This window comes from Chlorocebus sabaeus, chromosome 1 (assembly GCF_047675955.1).
Source record: "Chlorocebus sabaeus isolate Y175 chromosome 1, mChlSab1.0.hap1, whole genome shotgun sequence".
Taxonomy (NCBI): Eukaryota; Metazoa; Chordata; class Mammalia; order Primates; family Cercopithecidae; genus Chlorocebus; species Chlorocebus sabaeus.
In genome coordinates this window covers 82399269-82413588 of record NC_132904.1, presented here as the reverse complement: position 1 = coordinate 82413588, position 14320 = coordinate 82399269, and the positions used below count along the sequence as shown (strand labels likewise).

The 14320-nt window shown below is 40.1% G+C and overlaps 1 protein-coding gene across 14 annotated transcripts in view; it reads left to right on the top strand.

Moving 5' to 3' along the window:
- SYTL2 (synaptotagmin like 2) overlaps positions 1-14320 on the top strand; it is a 125025-nt gene that overhangs the window by 67269 nt on the left and 43436 nt on the right. For 8 of the 14 annotated variants that reach the window (XM_073020057.1, XM_008020415.3, XM_038005390.2 and 5 more), the window contains exons 3-6: positions 884-1035; positions 3523-3658; positions 11598-11679; positions 12619-12733. In XM_073020057.1, the coding sequence (XP_072876158.1) occupies positions 884-1035; positions 3523-3658; positions 11598-11679; positions 12619-12733 (485 nt within the window). The remainder of the gene's footprint in view (positions 1-883; positions 1036-3522; positions 3659-11597; positions 11680-12618; positions 12734-14320) is intronic. The other 6 variants (XM_038005391.2, XM_073020052.1, XM_008020401.3 and 3 more) reach the window with 1 other exon arrangement.

Below are 14320 nucleotides of genomic sequence, written 5' to 3'. Positions count from 1 at the left end.
TTTATTCCACTTTATTCTAAGTATATCTCTATAAACGAGAGATTTTGTGATGTTTTTATTTTATTGAGATGGATAGAGAGATGGAGAGGTTAAGACTTGTCAGTTAGAACAAAGTTTTTAGGGAAATTTTAGGAGGGCAGACTGTCTTGTTTGTTCTTTAGGTTTTAGTTTTTCAGTAAGCATGAATAATTGTGAAACTCTTAAATACAGTATCTGCACAAATGGAACTTGCCTGTACACACTCCTCCTCAATTTTGGTCTTCCCTGATTCCAGCAGCTTTTTAAAGGTTCCTTCCCCTAACAATAAGCATAAGAGGCACCACCCCTCCACCACAGGCTTCCAGGAAAGTCTCTGATAAACTCATATCATGCAAAATGGAAAGGACTGATGAGCTAATGACTACCCCATCCAGTGTTTATTAGGTGCCAGGGAGATGCAGAGAGCTATTGCATGAATTCACTTAGTTAAACCTCATAGAAACCCCAATTTTAAAGTCCAAAGGTTACTATTAGTAATGCTTTTTTATGGATAAGGAAACCAAGGCTTAGGGAAGCCTACCATATTATCCCTCCCTGGGGTATTTGCATTTGAACAGCAGACACTGAAGAATGCAGGCAGAAAGTGAATCTGCTCTTGAGAAATTTCAGGCATCATATGGGAGTCATGGATTAAACCTTTATTTGAAAAAATGTTGGCCTTGTCTTCTCTGACTTTTCAAAGGCGAACATACCTGCATTAGTCATCTGGGAAGTTTTTGGGATCATCTGAAATATTAAAGCTTCATTTTAGCTGTATATTTACACATGTCTTTATGCAGTGTCACAATGAGCTCATTTATTTACTGTGGGTTATCAGCAAACTAAAGCTCTTTTCCTTTTGTAGACATTTGCCTGAAAAAATTAAGGATGACCAGCAGCTGAAGAATATGAGTGGCCAATGGTTTTATGAAGCCAAGGCAAAAAGGCACAGAGACAAAATCCATGGCGCAGATATCATCAGAGCATCTATGAGAAAGAAGAGGCCCCAGGTAGCAGGTGAGTTGACTTGGCTAGTGCATTTACAACCAGCATTCGTTTGGGAAGAAAGAGCTGGGAGAAGGGAATGGTGTCAGAAATCTGCTGATGGAAATCATTTGGATGTATGCTTTTTGTAATGTGTGGCCCTCTACTTTAAAATTCCCTTGCCTTGGATTTGGATGGATGAGGGCAGAGCTAAGTGACTCAGTGTGGTATAGAGGAACATAGGAAGCCCTTTAGGTGCCCTGTTGAATTACAGTAGCATAGATAACTGGGGCCTGTAAGGGATCTACCACCTCTTCTTTGGCTTTTAACTCTGAAGATTCAGAATCTTCCGAGTAAAGTGAAGGGCTTAGACAAAAAGGTATCAGCCTCTCTGTTCAGTGATCTTAACATATGGTAGTACTTTCTTAATTAACCAAGTACATTATTTAAGAGACTGTAAAGGCATTTTTTTAATGGAAAACCCTTCTTATTTATATGATTAAACAAAAATAAATTAAGGTGCATAGGAACAATTTTAAAGTCGAGAGAAACATCAACTTTGTTTTGAGGCTGTAGTAGCTGACGCAGCATCTCCTTGCTACCTACTTCAGCCTTCTCTGTGAACCACAGTGATACATTCAAAAGCCTGTGAGCTCACACAGGAGTTTTAAAACACTTTTCCATTGGTTCTTCACCTGCTCATTGCCTGCCATGCCTGTGGCCTGCAATAGTAACATTTAAAAGTGAAAGTCAAAAGAGGGGGAAATAAAAATGCCAACCAACCAAAAACCCACTTTAGCCTAAAGGTTCGGGGGGAAATCTTTACTTCTCCACCCATCTACTGAATTGATGGGATTTATACTATCATGGCAATGCCCATTTAAAAGTGGCAAAGGCAGCCAGCATCCCACCCCAAATGGGCTTGTAGCATGGTTTCTGTGGCCAGGGGGGTTACTGTGATAGTGCATATTCCTTATATCATGGCACTATTTTTATGTCTTTTTTTTTTTTAAATAGAGTCTTACTATTTTGGCCAGGCTGGTCTCCAACTGCTGGCCTCAAGCAATCTTCCTGCCTCACCCTCCCAAAGTGCTGCAATTAAAGACATAAGCCACCATGCCTGGGGAAGGCAATATTTTGAGGACTTGTTTTAAATTCTGTTGAGTTCATTAAATACTTACTGGTTGCCTTCTCTCTAACTCTGGCTTAGTCCATGTAAAGCCTTGTCAAGGTCTACCTTATACTCAATAAGGAAAATAGCTATCACCTTTTGAGCATCTAATATACAATAGACATTTAATCTCTATTATTTCTGATTGTTGCAGTAATCCTGTAAGGTAGGCATTATTTCCCCCATTCTATACATGGGACATATGAAGCTCAGAGAAGTTAAGTAACTTGCCTGAGATCACATAATTGGCAAATGGCAGAGCCAGGATTTCAAAGTATTTCTGAATTAGTGCCATACTCCTTGTAGATAAAGACTGACTGCTTAGTATGTACAGTGCATTGTTTGCAGCCCCCTTGCTTTTCAAAATCACCCAGACCTTCAGAAATCTTGAGGGGTACTGGTTAGTACCAGGGGACCCCATTTTGCCGATGAAGAAACTAGACTTATGTGTAACAGGACCTGTGGGGGGATACTGTCCTGGAATGTGGGTATTTAGAAATTGGAAGCTCCAGCACTGCTTCACCCTTATTATTGATGAAAGTATTCTGGGCACTTACTGGCTCTGTGGCCTTAGACAAGTTTCTTGAACTTTTTGATTCTCAATTTTCAAATCTGTATACTTGGAAAATAGCTTTCACCTCATAGAATAATACATGCAAAGAACTCAGCACTGTGCCTGGTAGTTATCATTCAGTTGATGCTAATTATCAGAGATGTTCAGGTAGAGTGAGTGCTGGATGTTCAGAGGCAAAAGAGTTTATTTTCTGAAGCGGGAGCACAGAATTTTTATGGGGGCTCTGACATCTGAACTGGGATTGAAGAATGTGTAATTTTGGATTTGTAGAGACTATGGGGAGGAGGAGAAGGCAGTGGAGGAAGATATTCCTAGACCATAATCATTTGTTCCCCTTTGTATCTTAGAGCACATACAAGATATTTCAACACATTGTAGCTATTCAGTAAATGCTTGGTAATGATGGTGCTTCTATCCCACTGAGGACTTCCTGCCCTGAGCATCCCCTGGCCATGCATATTTAGACCTGACCCCAACTCAGTTCAGATTAACCTAGAGGCAGTCAGAATTTTGCTTTAATGGTCTCCAGAGTTACTCGCACATTTAAAGGTATGCTCATTCTCTCAGGAGACTCTGCTTGGGGAAATCTAATGTGGGAATTTATTGACTTCTCTTTTAGATGTAATTCTGATCAACTGCTTAGATCCAGTGATTGCCTTGGCACTGGGAAGGCCTGAGGTTCAGGTTCAAGCCTTCACTGATAAGAGCTGATAAGAGAATTGTAGGTCATGGAGGTAAGAGATAACCTTCCTGTCTTTATTGTTTCCTGTTTCAGCTGAGCAGAGTAAAGACAGAGCAAATGGGACAAAGGAAAGCTGGGTGAATAATGTCAACAAAGATGCTTTACTTCCTCCAGAGCTGGCTGGCGTTGTAGAAGAGCCAGAAGAAGATGCAGCACCAGCAAGCCCAAGGTGAGGCAAAGCTTCTGGGGAGAGCTGCTGCATGTAGCTTTCATGGCCTCGGGTGTCACATGGGCAGAATGGCAGTCTATGAGTACAAATGCCAGACTGGGGTTATAGGCAAGGGGGAGGGGCAGTGTATGAGAGAATTCTGGGCCCCGATGCAGATGAAGCCGAAGTAGTACTCTTTCTCAGCTTTCAGAATTTCCAACAAATCTACATCTTAAATAAAATGAAAATGTTAAGTGGTGATTTCTTGCAGCACCAGCAAGAGCTGTTTTTATTTCTCCCATGGATTTCTACTTAGAGTAGAGTGAAGAGGTACTTCAAAATGACTTTGGGGAATAAGTCATTTCAGGGAAAAGATAAATTATGATCAGATTGTAACAGCCTAGTGCAATGGAAGAAGCTCAAGCACAAGAACCAGACAGATGTGAATTCAATTCCTGAATCTGCCGTTTATTAGCCATTTGACTATGGGCAAGACATTTAACCTTTCTGAGTCTATACTGTTAACTATGGCTAGGAACAATAATGTATACCTGAAAAGCTATGGTAAGAATTAGTGATAAGGTATGTAGAATACCTGGCATGATACATACTCAGTAAATGCCTCTTAAGGATATAGATTATCTTCAATGTTATAGTCCTGGGGTTTTTTGGTGTTTTTCCTGCATGTTGTTATCTGACTAATCAAAATATACATTTGTACATCCTTGCTGAGATGCAGCCAATTGTGGGATTACTTTGCTATAAACCTTTTGAGTCATAATGATTTGTTTTTAGGTATTTAAGGATATTCTCATTGGTATCTGTTCCTTGAGGGCATAGTTTTTACCCTTTAGTGAGAGGGGCAGTTGCCTTTTATCTGTAGCTCCTCAATTAAGTTAGTTCAATTCGGAGTCTCTAACTGGGATGAAGTTGATGAATTTACTGGTGGGATATCACTGAATCAGGGTCCAAGGCTGAAGCACCTGAGAATGGGGATATTTCTAGCATAGTTTATAGGTGTCAGGGAGGGTATATGATATAAGTACCAATAGGAATTTTAAAGTCAAATATTAGTAAAGATATGTCATGTGGATAATGGAATACTGACTCTATGGGTACTCTAAGGGTACCCTTTATTTATCTATTTCCCATTTGGAAAGGGGATCATTTTGTTTCCTATGAATGGCAGGCTGCACTGTTTCCCCTCTGGGACTATTTGTAATTTTCTTTTGTATCTGTAGAGGCCATCTTGGCTGGGGATAAAACACCTTAATAGTAGTCACTAATTGATAATGTGACCTTGCAGTAGTACTGACTTAACTCCTTGGACTTTTATTTCCTCAGCTTTAAAATGGGAGTAATAATGTTAATAGTTTTCTAGAAGAATTACTGAGAATTTAATTAGCTAGTGAATATAGAATTCCCAGTGCAGGCCATTAACATGTAATAAGTGCTCAAGAAATGGAAGCATGAGCTCTTGCCTACATGCAAGATATTTCAGGAAGCCCAGGAAAGAGTGTGAAGGACACACTATTCTGTTCCCCTGGGTGACTCCCCACTTGCCACCTGCCTATAGTATCTCTAATGGAATGAAGGCCTTCCTTCATAAAGAAATATGAGACCTAAACCATGTTAAAGAAACCCAAAGAGAGAGAACATAGTTATTTATATTTACCACCAAGGAGCTGAGAGACGCTCTTAAGAGTTGGCTTTGATGGGGGCTGGGGAGCACTAGAGCACTGACCAACTGAGGGAGGAGGGAGCAGGTGCCACAGAAGGGGAAAGAGACGACTTGGGAGCATCAGAGACAAATAGCTCATTGCCCCATTTTATCTGGGTCAGACTATGCATCCTTCTTCTAGGAACTTATTCTATCTTAATGGGCCTGAGGTGCCATTGGGACAGAGGTGCCATTGCCTTCATAGCCTTTTTCTTCATGAACCATGAGGCTGGTGGGTATTTTCCCACTCTTCCTCAACTTGAGGCTAGTAACATAGCATTCAAGATTAGCATCTCCATTATTTTCTGCATTCCTTGTGTGACTTCAGGCAAGTCTTTCAGGTCTCATCTGTAAATCAGAACAGAATTGCCTCACCAGGATATAGTGAGATAAAATGACACAGGGCATGGGAATCACTCAGCATTTCTCAGGAAGAGAGAAAATTGGCCATTTTCCCGTGGCATGAAAATTGTTATTATTACATGGATGAAGTATGGTTGAGAAGGCAAGAATAAAGATGTTAGACGTATTCCGGATGCTTTGCTCATTAAAGGCCAATCCTGTAACACATGCCATGGGTGGTAATTATCCAGAAAGTTAGAATGAGCTATTTTTTACTTCCTTCTTTCAATATTAGAAACTACTACCTTACTCAGTATCAAGTTCCTGCAATGTTCCTTACCTATACTTTAACCTTTGTGAACTGGGTGTGTTAAGTGTATTTTGGGGCCTGTACTTTTAGACTAAGTGAACTTTAATAGAATGACTCAGTACCTGTCAATATTTTCTTAGCCAGGAGTCAGAAGTTGGGGAGTGTAAGGTAATAGGCTGGTTATTGTAGTTTCTGGAGTTTTGCTAATATGCTCTGTTGCAACATCTTTCTTTCTGTTGTGGGCACAATTCTGTGGGGTCACAGAATTTTACTTCACACATGAAGAAGTAAAACACTGTGGGTACCCAGCATGTAGTCAAGCATTGGCAGCTGCCTGCATTCTTTCTGAACTCACCTTTGTTTGCACCTGGAGCACAAGGAAGCAGAGAGGTTTATGAGCAGAGGAGAAGAAAATAAGGCTTGTTCTGGAGTAGCAAAAGGAAAACCCTGAATTCTCACATTTCTAGTTCTGGTTACAGACTTTTCAGGTGGGCATTGTTGGTTGGACCAGCACTTCATAAACCCTTTGTAGTAAAGGACTAGTTTTGTTTCATTTTAAAGTTTTTATTTCTAATCATCACAGATTGATATCTTTTGTAAAATATAATGAGAATGAATACTAGAAAAATGAAATACAGAAAACAACAGTGGCATGCAAAGATAAGCCCATTGATCATGTTTGCTATAAATAGTTCTTCAGCACATAGCCTCCATTTCTGTACTTATCTCATTATGAACCAGTGACAAACAGTTCATGGATGGGCACTGGTCCATGAACCATATGCTGATAGCACATTGTGCGCCCCCAACAACAGAAAATAACTGTTGAATATGTACACAGTAATCCACAGGACATGGCTGAGCCTAGGTGGGGAGTACAGAATGAAGACTCATCCCATGAAGGTCAGAACCCTGTCCATAAATGAGGTATAATGTTTCCTGACTATCAAAGTAGGCCTGTTCTGGTTTTACTAAGAAGCTCTCACTTCAGAAGTGTCCCCATGAGCCCTGCCGATTATAGAAAAATAGAGGAGAATTTGAGGGCCCTCTCAGATTTGCATAGCTGTGACAGAAGAGCATTCAAGATGGAGAACTAGACAGCAGGAGGTAGCCTATAAAACTCTGTGTGGCCACGCCCCCTCCTTGGCTTATAAGGGGGCTTGGCTGCTGCACAGGTTTATAATGTCTAGTAATCAAACATCTCTAGAGAATGTCTCCCAAATGAGTTCAGGGAGAACAAGATAAACCCTTCACAGTGGTATTTCAGTCCATGGCATTGACAGGCTTTCTTCTGGGCACTTACCTGTAAAATGGCAAGAAAATGATAAATTTCTTTGCAAGCAAAACTGTGCATTTACACCTAACTTTGTTTTTGGTAGAATTAAAGCACTATTTGGTAAGTCTTTGTGCTTCATTGCCTGTGCCTCAGGGATGCTTCTGACACCAGTCTCCTTCTTACCCTCTGTTGAAAACAACCGATCAATTACAGACTCATCTTTAGCTCTTAGTTTTCCCACACAGTGCTCTTTTTCCTGAAAGTCTTTAGTAGATATTAATTTCCCTCTCCCAGAAGGATTAGCTATTGCGTTTACCCCTAGTATTAAGATGAGTGTAAGGTACCTAGCTTGCTCCCAAAGGCAGGGTAGAGATGAGCCAATCTGAGATAATGCATCTGATATTTTTTCCTGGGATTGATAGCAAATCTAGTAATGTGAAGATTTCATTTCTTGGAGGCCTGGCCTACAAAGTCATTTATATTGAGCTCTTAAAATAATTCTTCTTAATCCTATAAGATCTCAGATTTACTCATATCAGTTGTAGTAGGAATAGTTTCACTGTGACATAAAAATGCCTCATACTTTTAAATCTGTGTTCAGTAACTCTGTAGCCTAAACTGTGGGAACACTGGAGAACTATGTATACTCACAAGTAATATTTTACTTAAAGAAATACTGACTTGAAGGGCTTCACATAAGATATTTTCTAATTTGCTTCCCTCATTCCATCCCTGAGCCATCTCTTCATTTGTTTGCTCATTTGTTCATGCTTCATTAAGTGCCAACACATCCAGCACAGTTCTGGGTGCTGGGGATGAGACACAGCTTGAGCCCTCAAGGAACTCACAGTACAAAGGGAGAGATCAAAACAACAAAAAACAAGTCAACAACACTTGTAAAATTTGTTTCTGGTTCTATAAACAACATTTAAGCTAAAAAAGAAAACCTCGGAAAAAGGCATATCTGCTATTATTTTTAACTGTTTTAGAGAGAATGACTGGTGAAGGATAAAAAAATTTTTTTTAATGACTGCATGTGCATAGAAGCACTTTGTGGCTGGATATAGCAGGCAGCTGCCTGTGTGGTATAATTTTAAGACAGCTGTAAAACTTCTTCCCCCAGTGGCCCTTCCACAGTACCTGATGTTATTTATTCTTTTTAGTTAAGATTTCAAAGACTTGTATTAGAATGAAGATGCTTTTAGGAGGGGCACCCTTAACAAAGTAAACTAATTCTGTCTTAGTGCTGCTTTTAATGTTGCAGATCCTTTTTTGAAGAGTGCCTGAGAGAAGAAAGTTGCAGAACACAGGGGTGGAATTTGGCTTGCTTCATAGTTTAAAAATCTTATCATGTGGAATGTATTGAGTATCTTTTATATTCAGGACACAGTCTACTACCCTCTGAGAGGAATTCTAAGAAACAGAAGACACAGTATCTGGCTCTATTCTGTATTCTCTTAGGAAAAATAATACAACGATTTATGAAAATCTGACCACATGATAGCAAATAGTGCCAGGAAGAAAGGAAATTCCTAATTCAAAGTACCAATAAAATGTGCTGCAATAATTGAGGCAAGAGAGACGTACTCCTAGCCTGGTTGATACAAAAGGTAAGATTTGGACTGCACATGAAGAGTATAGGGATGATTTGGGTAGACAAAGAAAGCAAAAAGAAAACACTTACAGGGAGGGACTGGGGAATAGGTTAAGTGGAAATAGCCGAGTCAGGTGAGTTTCTGAGGCGGTAAGTAGATTGACTATTTTGTTTGGCATGAAGGGTCAACAGAAAGGAAGAATAGAAAAGTATATTGGGGCAGATGGTGGATGGTCTCCAGTACTTTGCCGAGGAGTTCAGACTTCATTCCACAGGTCTTGAGGATCCTGCAAAGGTAAGGGACAGAAGAAAGACACCATCAAAGTTGCATTTTGGACCATCCCAGCATAGTGGTAGAATGTAGAATGGTTTAGGAGAGTGGAACTTGGGAGTCAGGAAGCCAGATGTCAGGCCAATAGGGTTGACACAAATAAAGGAGGTGTCAGTAGAGGTAGAAAAGAAGAAACAGATGTGGGAGTCCCCGGGAGGGAAGAATCACCTAGACTTGTCTCCAGTCCTGTTGCCACAAACCACTGCTTTAATGCAAGAAACCAGAGGCAGTATAGCCTAACCATTACCATGATTGTCTTTGGAGTCAGACACACCTGAGTTCAAATCCCCAGCTCTTTTCCCAATTTTGTGACATCAAGCAGGTTACTTAACCTCTGTGAACCTCAGTTTTTTCATAAGTGAGATGGAGAGAATGATAGATAACTCAGAGAGATGATGCAAAGATCAATTGAGAATAAGATGGTTGCGGTACTGATTGCCCAATAAAAGACAGACAAGCAAAACATTATAGTATCCCTTGAGAGAAACAAAGTTACTAGGAAGTAGCTGCATTTTCAGACAAAATTTGAGGCAATAAGACTCTTGTTTTAACTTTTTCCTATTAAGCAGACTGTAAACTTTAACTGAGTATCCCACCCTCATCCCAATTTGTCCCTATCCCAACCACAAGGTAACCTAATATATCCTGTGTGTTTCTAGTATTTTAGTGTCTGACCATGTGTTCTGTTTTGTTTCTTCCTCTCTTTTTCTTTCTGAATAGCAGAAACAGGCATTTTGTTTAATACCTAAATAATCTGCCTCACTATAGTTTGGCAAATAATGTGGATTAAAAAAAAAAAAAAAAGCCAGCCTCCTGCCTACTATCTGTGGCTGCTTCTCCTGGCACTGGCTCAATTGGCCTTCATTTATTTAGCCATTCACCAGTTATGTACCAGGCACTGTGCAAGGCACTGCAGGGGATAGAAAGATGTTTGAGATACTCTTGAGGGATCTCCCACTTTACTATGCGAGGTAAGATATGTATACACAGAAGAGGTTACATAGTAGACATGAAATGCATAGCTAGATACAGCTCAGTAAGGGAGAGACCTCATCTCTAGGAGGTAGGGACTACATGATGTGCAATATGGGCTGTTGAGGCTGGTGGCCTGGAGGCACAGGAACTGGAATTCCAGGGAGCAGAGGGAGAAGGATATAGACACTCTGCTTATCCTTTGGGCTTGGTGAGTGGGAAGGGGAATGGAGAAAGATGGTGGGAAAAGATGGGTGTGCCGTAGAGACCCCCAACCATCAGCACTTGGCTCAGGTCTTCTGATTATGTGACTGCTTTATTTACTAAGGAAGATTATGCAGAACACTCTGAGAAACTGAGCATAGCATCGGCGATAGGGATGTTGTTCCTCATATCACCCACTGGCTTCTAAAAATGACACTCAAGAGAAATTGCTTTCTGATTCTGAGCTATTGGTTGTTTTTATTGTATAGAGACTGAATTATATCAGTGACTAGGTTTCTTGTTTCACTTCTGTTGCTAGATAGCTTGATTCAAGTTTGTGCACACCTATTACAGGAATGAAGGACTCCTGTAATGTGTCTATTAGCCTTAATTCTGGGTCCATTATACATTTCTATTCTGTTCCCTCCCCTTTCCCTCCCATCCTCTATTTCCCCCTTTCTTGCCTCTATGTAATCAGGTTGTATTTTATATCCTTCTGCTCATCTGCTATAATGCCTTTCTGGAACAATGAGGAGAGTAATGAAAGGAAGAATGACTTCCTCAAGAGCTCAACCGTTCCTTGGGAGTAATTGTGTAAAAATAGCAATTGAAGTACAGAGATAAAGAAAATAAATGAGGCTGCAGAAACATCTAGCCCATGGTTTTAGTGACAATAATCTTGGTTGAGGTTCTGTGGCCTTGGGGGCAAATTGCTCCTCTCCTCTCCAGGACTTTGGTTCCTTGCTTCGTGGGGAAAAGCAGGAATCTTCCCCCAACTTCCACAAACTAAGGTATTTTCCCAGCTCCTGACTCTGATGCCACTGAGAGAACTGGTGGTGGTAACAGGACACGAAGGCTTCAGCCAATAGCGACTTCACCTCCTGTGCCTGAGGCAAGGCCACTGGAGCAGGAAGTTCCTCTCCACAGCCAGGGCCTCCATGACCCTCTTTTGCCCTTCTCACTCAATAGCCAAGGGCGTGGTGGTTCTGGAGGGAGCCTGCCCACCTCACTTGTCTCCACTCACTCTTGCCTTACCCTCACTCTGGCGCTGTCCTGTCCCTGGGATAGGGAATCATTCTCTAGAGAATCCTTCTTATTCCTCCGCACCAGCTTCTTCTCCTAGCCTGCTGATAGCTTTCCTCTTCAGAGGCATAATTTATGATTCCTCAAAAGGTGAGGTTTTATTCTTTGAATTATTGTTTCTTTTACAGTTCCAGTGTGGTAAATCCAGCTTCCACTGTGATTGATATGTCCCAGGAACACACAAAGAAACCAAATGTGTCTCCAGAGAAGGTAGATTGAGCCCAGATTTTGAAAATCTCATATTTGTTAGGAATGCCATTTTTCCTCATTATGTCAAAGCACCACAAAGAGAATTTTGTAGAACAGTTTTTTGGTACCAAACATAGGTAATTTTTACTATTTAGTTTAAGAAGTCACTCTCGTGGTGGAAAAAGTGGATTGGTCACTGCATTGCTGAAGACCCAGATTTCTTGCCCTAAAGGGTAAAAAGTCTGAAGCTATTTGGTGCTGCTGCTGCTTTTTAGCATTTGGAATAAGGCTTGTTAGTTCCATGTCAGTCCTTATTCCTATATGCCTATGCATAGCTTCTTAAATCTCTGTTAGAGAGCTGCTTCTGGGAGAGAATTGCTAATTTATTAAACTGTAGACAGTAAACATTGCTATTGAGTCCTATATTAATTTTTAAAACCTCTATTGATACCATTTTTATCATTAGAATTGATGATAATAATAATGACTGTGAAGCACTTCAAGATACCTAAAATGTCTTTGAAATCTTTAGGAAAGGTCAATTACAGTTGTATTTTTGTACAGCTGTGATCTAGCAGACTGAGAGTCTGGCGTGGTAGAAGAAGCACTGGTGGGACTCTGACCTGATTACAGACCCAAGTTTCCTTTGACCTTGATCTGGTCTTTGCTATATCCAGGGCCAAGTTTTTTCACCTGTAAAATGTGGAATTTTGATTTAAGTGCCTAATTCTGAGCTAACTTTGTAGGACTCTGGGTTTGCATATATTTTATATAATTTTTATATGGCATATATGGTAATTCTGTGCTAAGCAGATTAATCAGGACAACTGTTTTTCAAACATGCCAAATAATGGAGTTTATGGGATAAAACTATCAAAATTGAAGATAATAGGCATTTGCCAACACTGAGTTGCTGTCATGACATTTAAAATAAGTTTAATAAATAATATTTGTCCCCAGCAGAGGAAGAATCCATTTAATAGCTCCAAGTTGCCAGAAGGTCACTCGTCACAACAAACTAAAAATGAACAGTCAAAAGATGGAAGAACTGGTTTATTTCAGACTTCAAAAGAGGGTAAATATTTTTATGAACTTGATATTTTTATCTTTGTTATCTGTGGACAAAGGGAAATTCTCAGAGTTCCTTTCACTCAAATAACTTCCAAGAGAAAGTGAAAAGTCCTGATGGTTTTCTTATTTTACTATGCTTGTTGGTTTCCTTCCTGAGGGAGAGGAAGCAGAAATTTTAGAAACTGATAGCTCACACATTCCAGTCTCAGAACTGTGACTTGTTATGTGACCTCCATCGTGTCTTGGATTCCCTCATCAGTAAATTGGGAGATTTTTTGACCCAAGACATTCAGTCTTCCACTTAACAGTATTTATTGGATGCCTACTGTGTGCCCACAAAGTTCTTTTAAAAGGGCTTGCCTCAAGAAGAAAAAGCCTGTTGACAATGTTATGATCCTCTAATCTGTAATTCTCAGCCCAGCAGCCCACCAGCATTTGATCATGTTTGTGGCTTAATTGATGTAAGTCAGCCTGCTATGGAATATTATCATTTTTGCATACCGTTAAGGGGAAATGCTAAACATTTCAAATCTCCTCAAAAGCAACTTGAAGAAGATTCTACAAGCATTAAAGAGTGGTTAGGGGTAGAAAATTAACGAACAGTGGAGCTGGGGTTTTCAACTAGCATGTTTGAATATTAATATACTTTCCATTGGGCACGTTTTGTATTACATAAAATATTTTGTAGAAAAAAAATCACTGGAACATGTTAGATGTTTGTTTTTAACTTTTTTTTTTTTTTTTTTTGGCAATGGAGTCCCACTCTGTTGCCCAGGCTGGAGTGCAGTGGTGCAGTCTCCGCTCACTGCAACCTCTGCCTCCCGGGTTCAAGGGCTTCCTGTGCCTCAGCCTCCTGAGTAACTGGGACTACAGGCTTGCACTATCATGCCTGCCTAATTTTTGTATTTTTAGTAGAGATGAGGTTTCACCCTTTTGGCCAGGCTGGTCTCAAACTCCTGGACTCAAGTGATCCACCCATCTTGGCTTCCCAATGTGCTGGGATTACAGGTGTGAGCCCCTGTGCTTGGCCTGTTTTTAACTTTTTGACAAAAATAAATTTTGTTTTAGGTAATGGGGTTTTATTTTTATTTTAATTGAATTTTCTTTTCTGATTTCTGCAGGTGAATTTAAGTGACTTCTATGTTTTTCTTTAAGCCTCTTTGGAGAAATTTTCTTTTCATTCCTAAAAAAACTTTCTGTATTGGGTGTAAAATATCACAAACTGTATAAAGCACAGTAATCTTAAATGTACAGTGCAATGAAGTTTATACATGATTTTTCGAATAGATGTTATTTTTTAGAGCAGTTTTAGGTTCACAATATTGAGCAAAAGATACAGACATTTTCCATATACACCCTCTCCCTACACAGGCATAACCTCCCTCATTATCAACATTCCCCATGAGAATGGTGCATTTGTTACAACTGATGAACCACACTGAGACATCACTGTTACCCAAAGTACATCATTTACATCGGCGTTCACTCTTAGCGTTGTACATTCTGTGGGTTTTGACAGATGTGTAATAGTGTGTGGCCACCATTGTAGTATCATAGAATAGTTTCAGTGCCTTAAAAGTCCTCTGTGCTC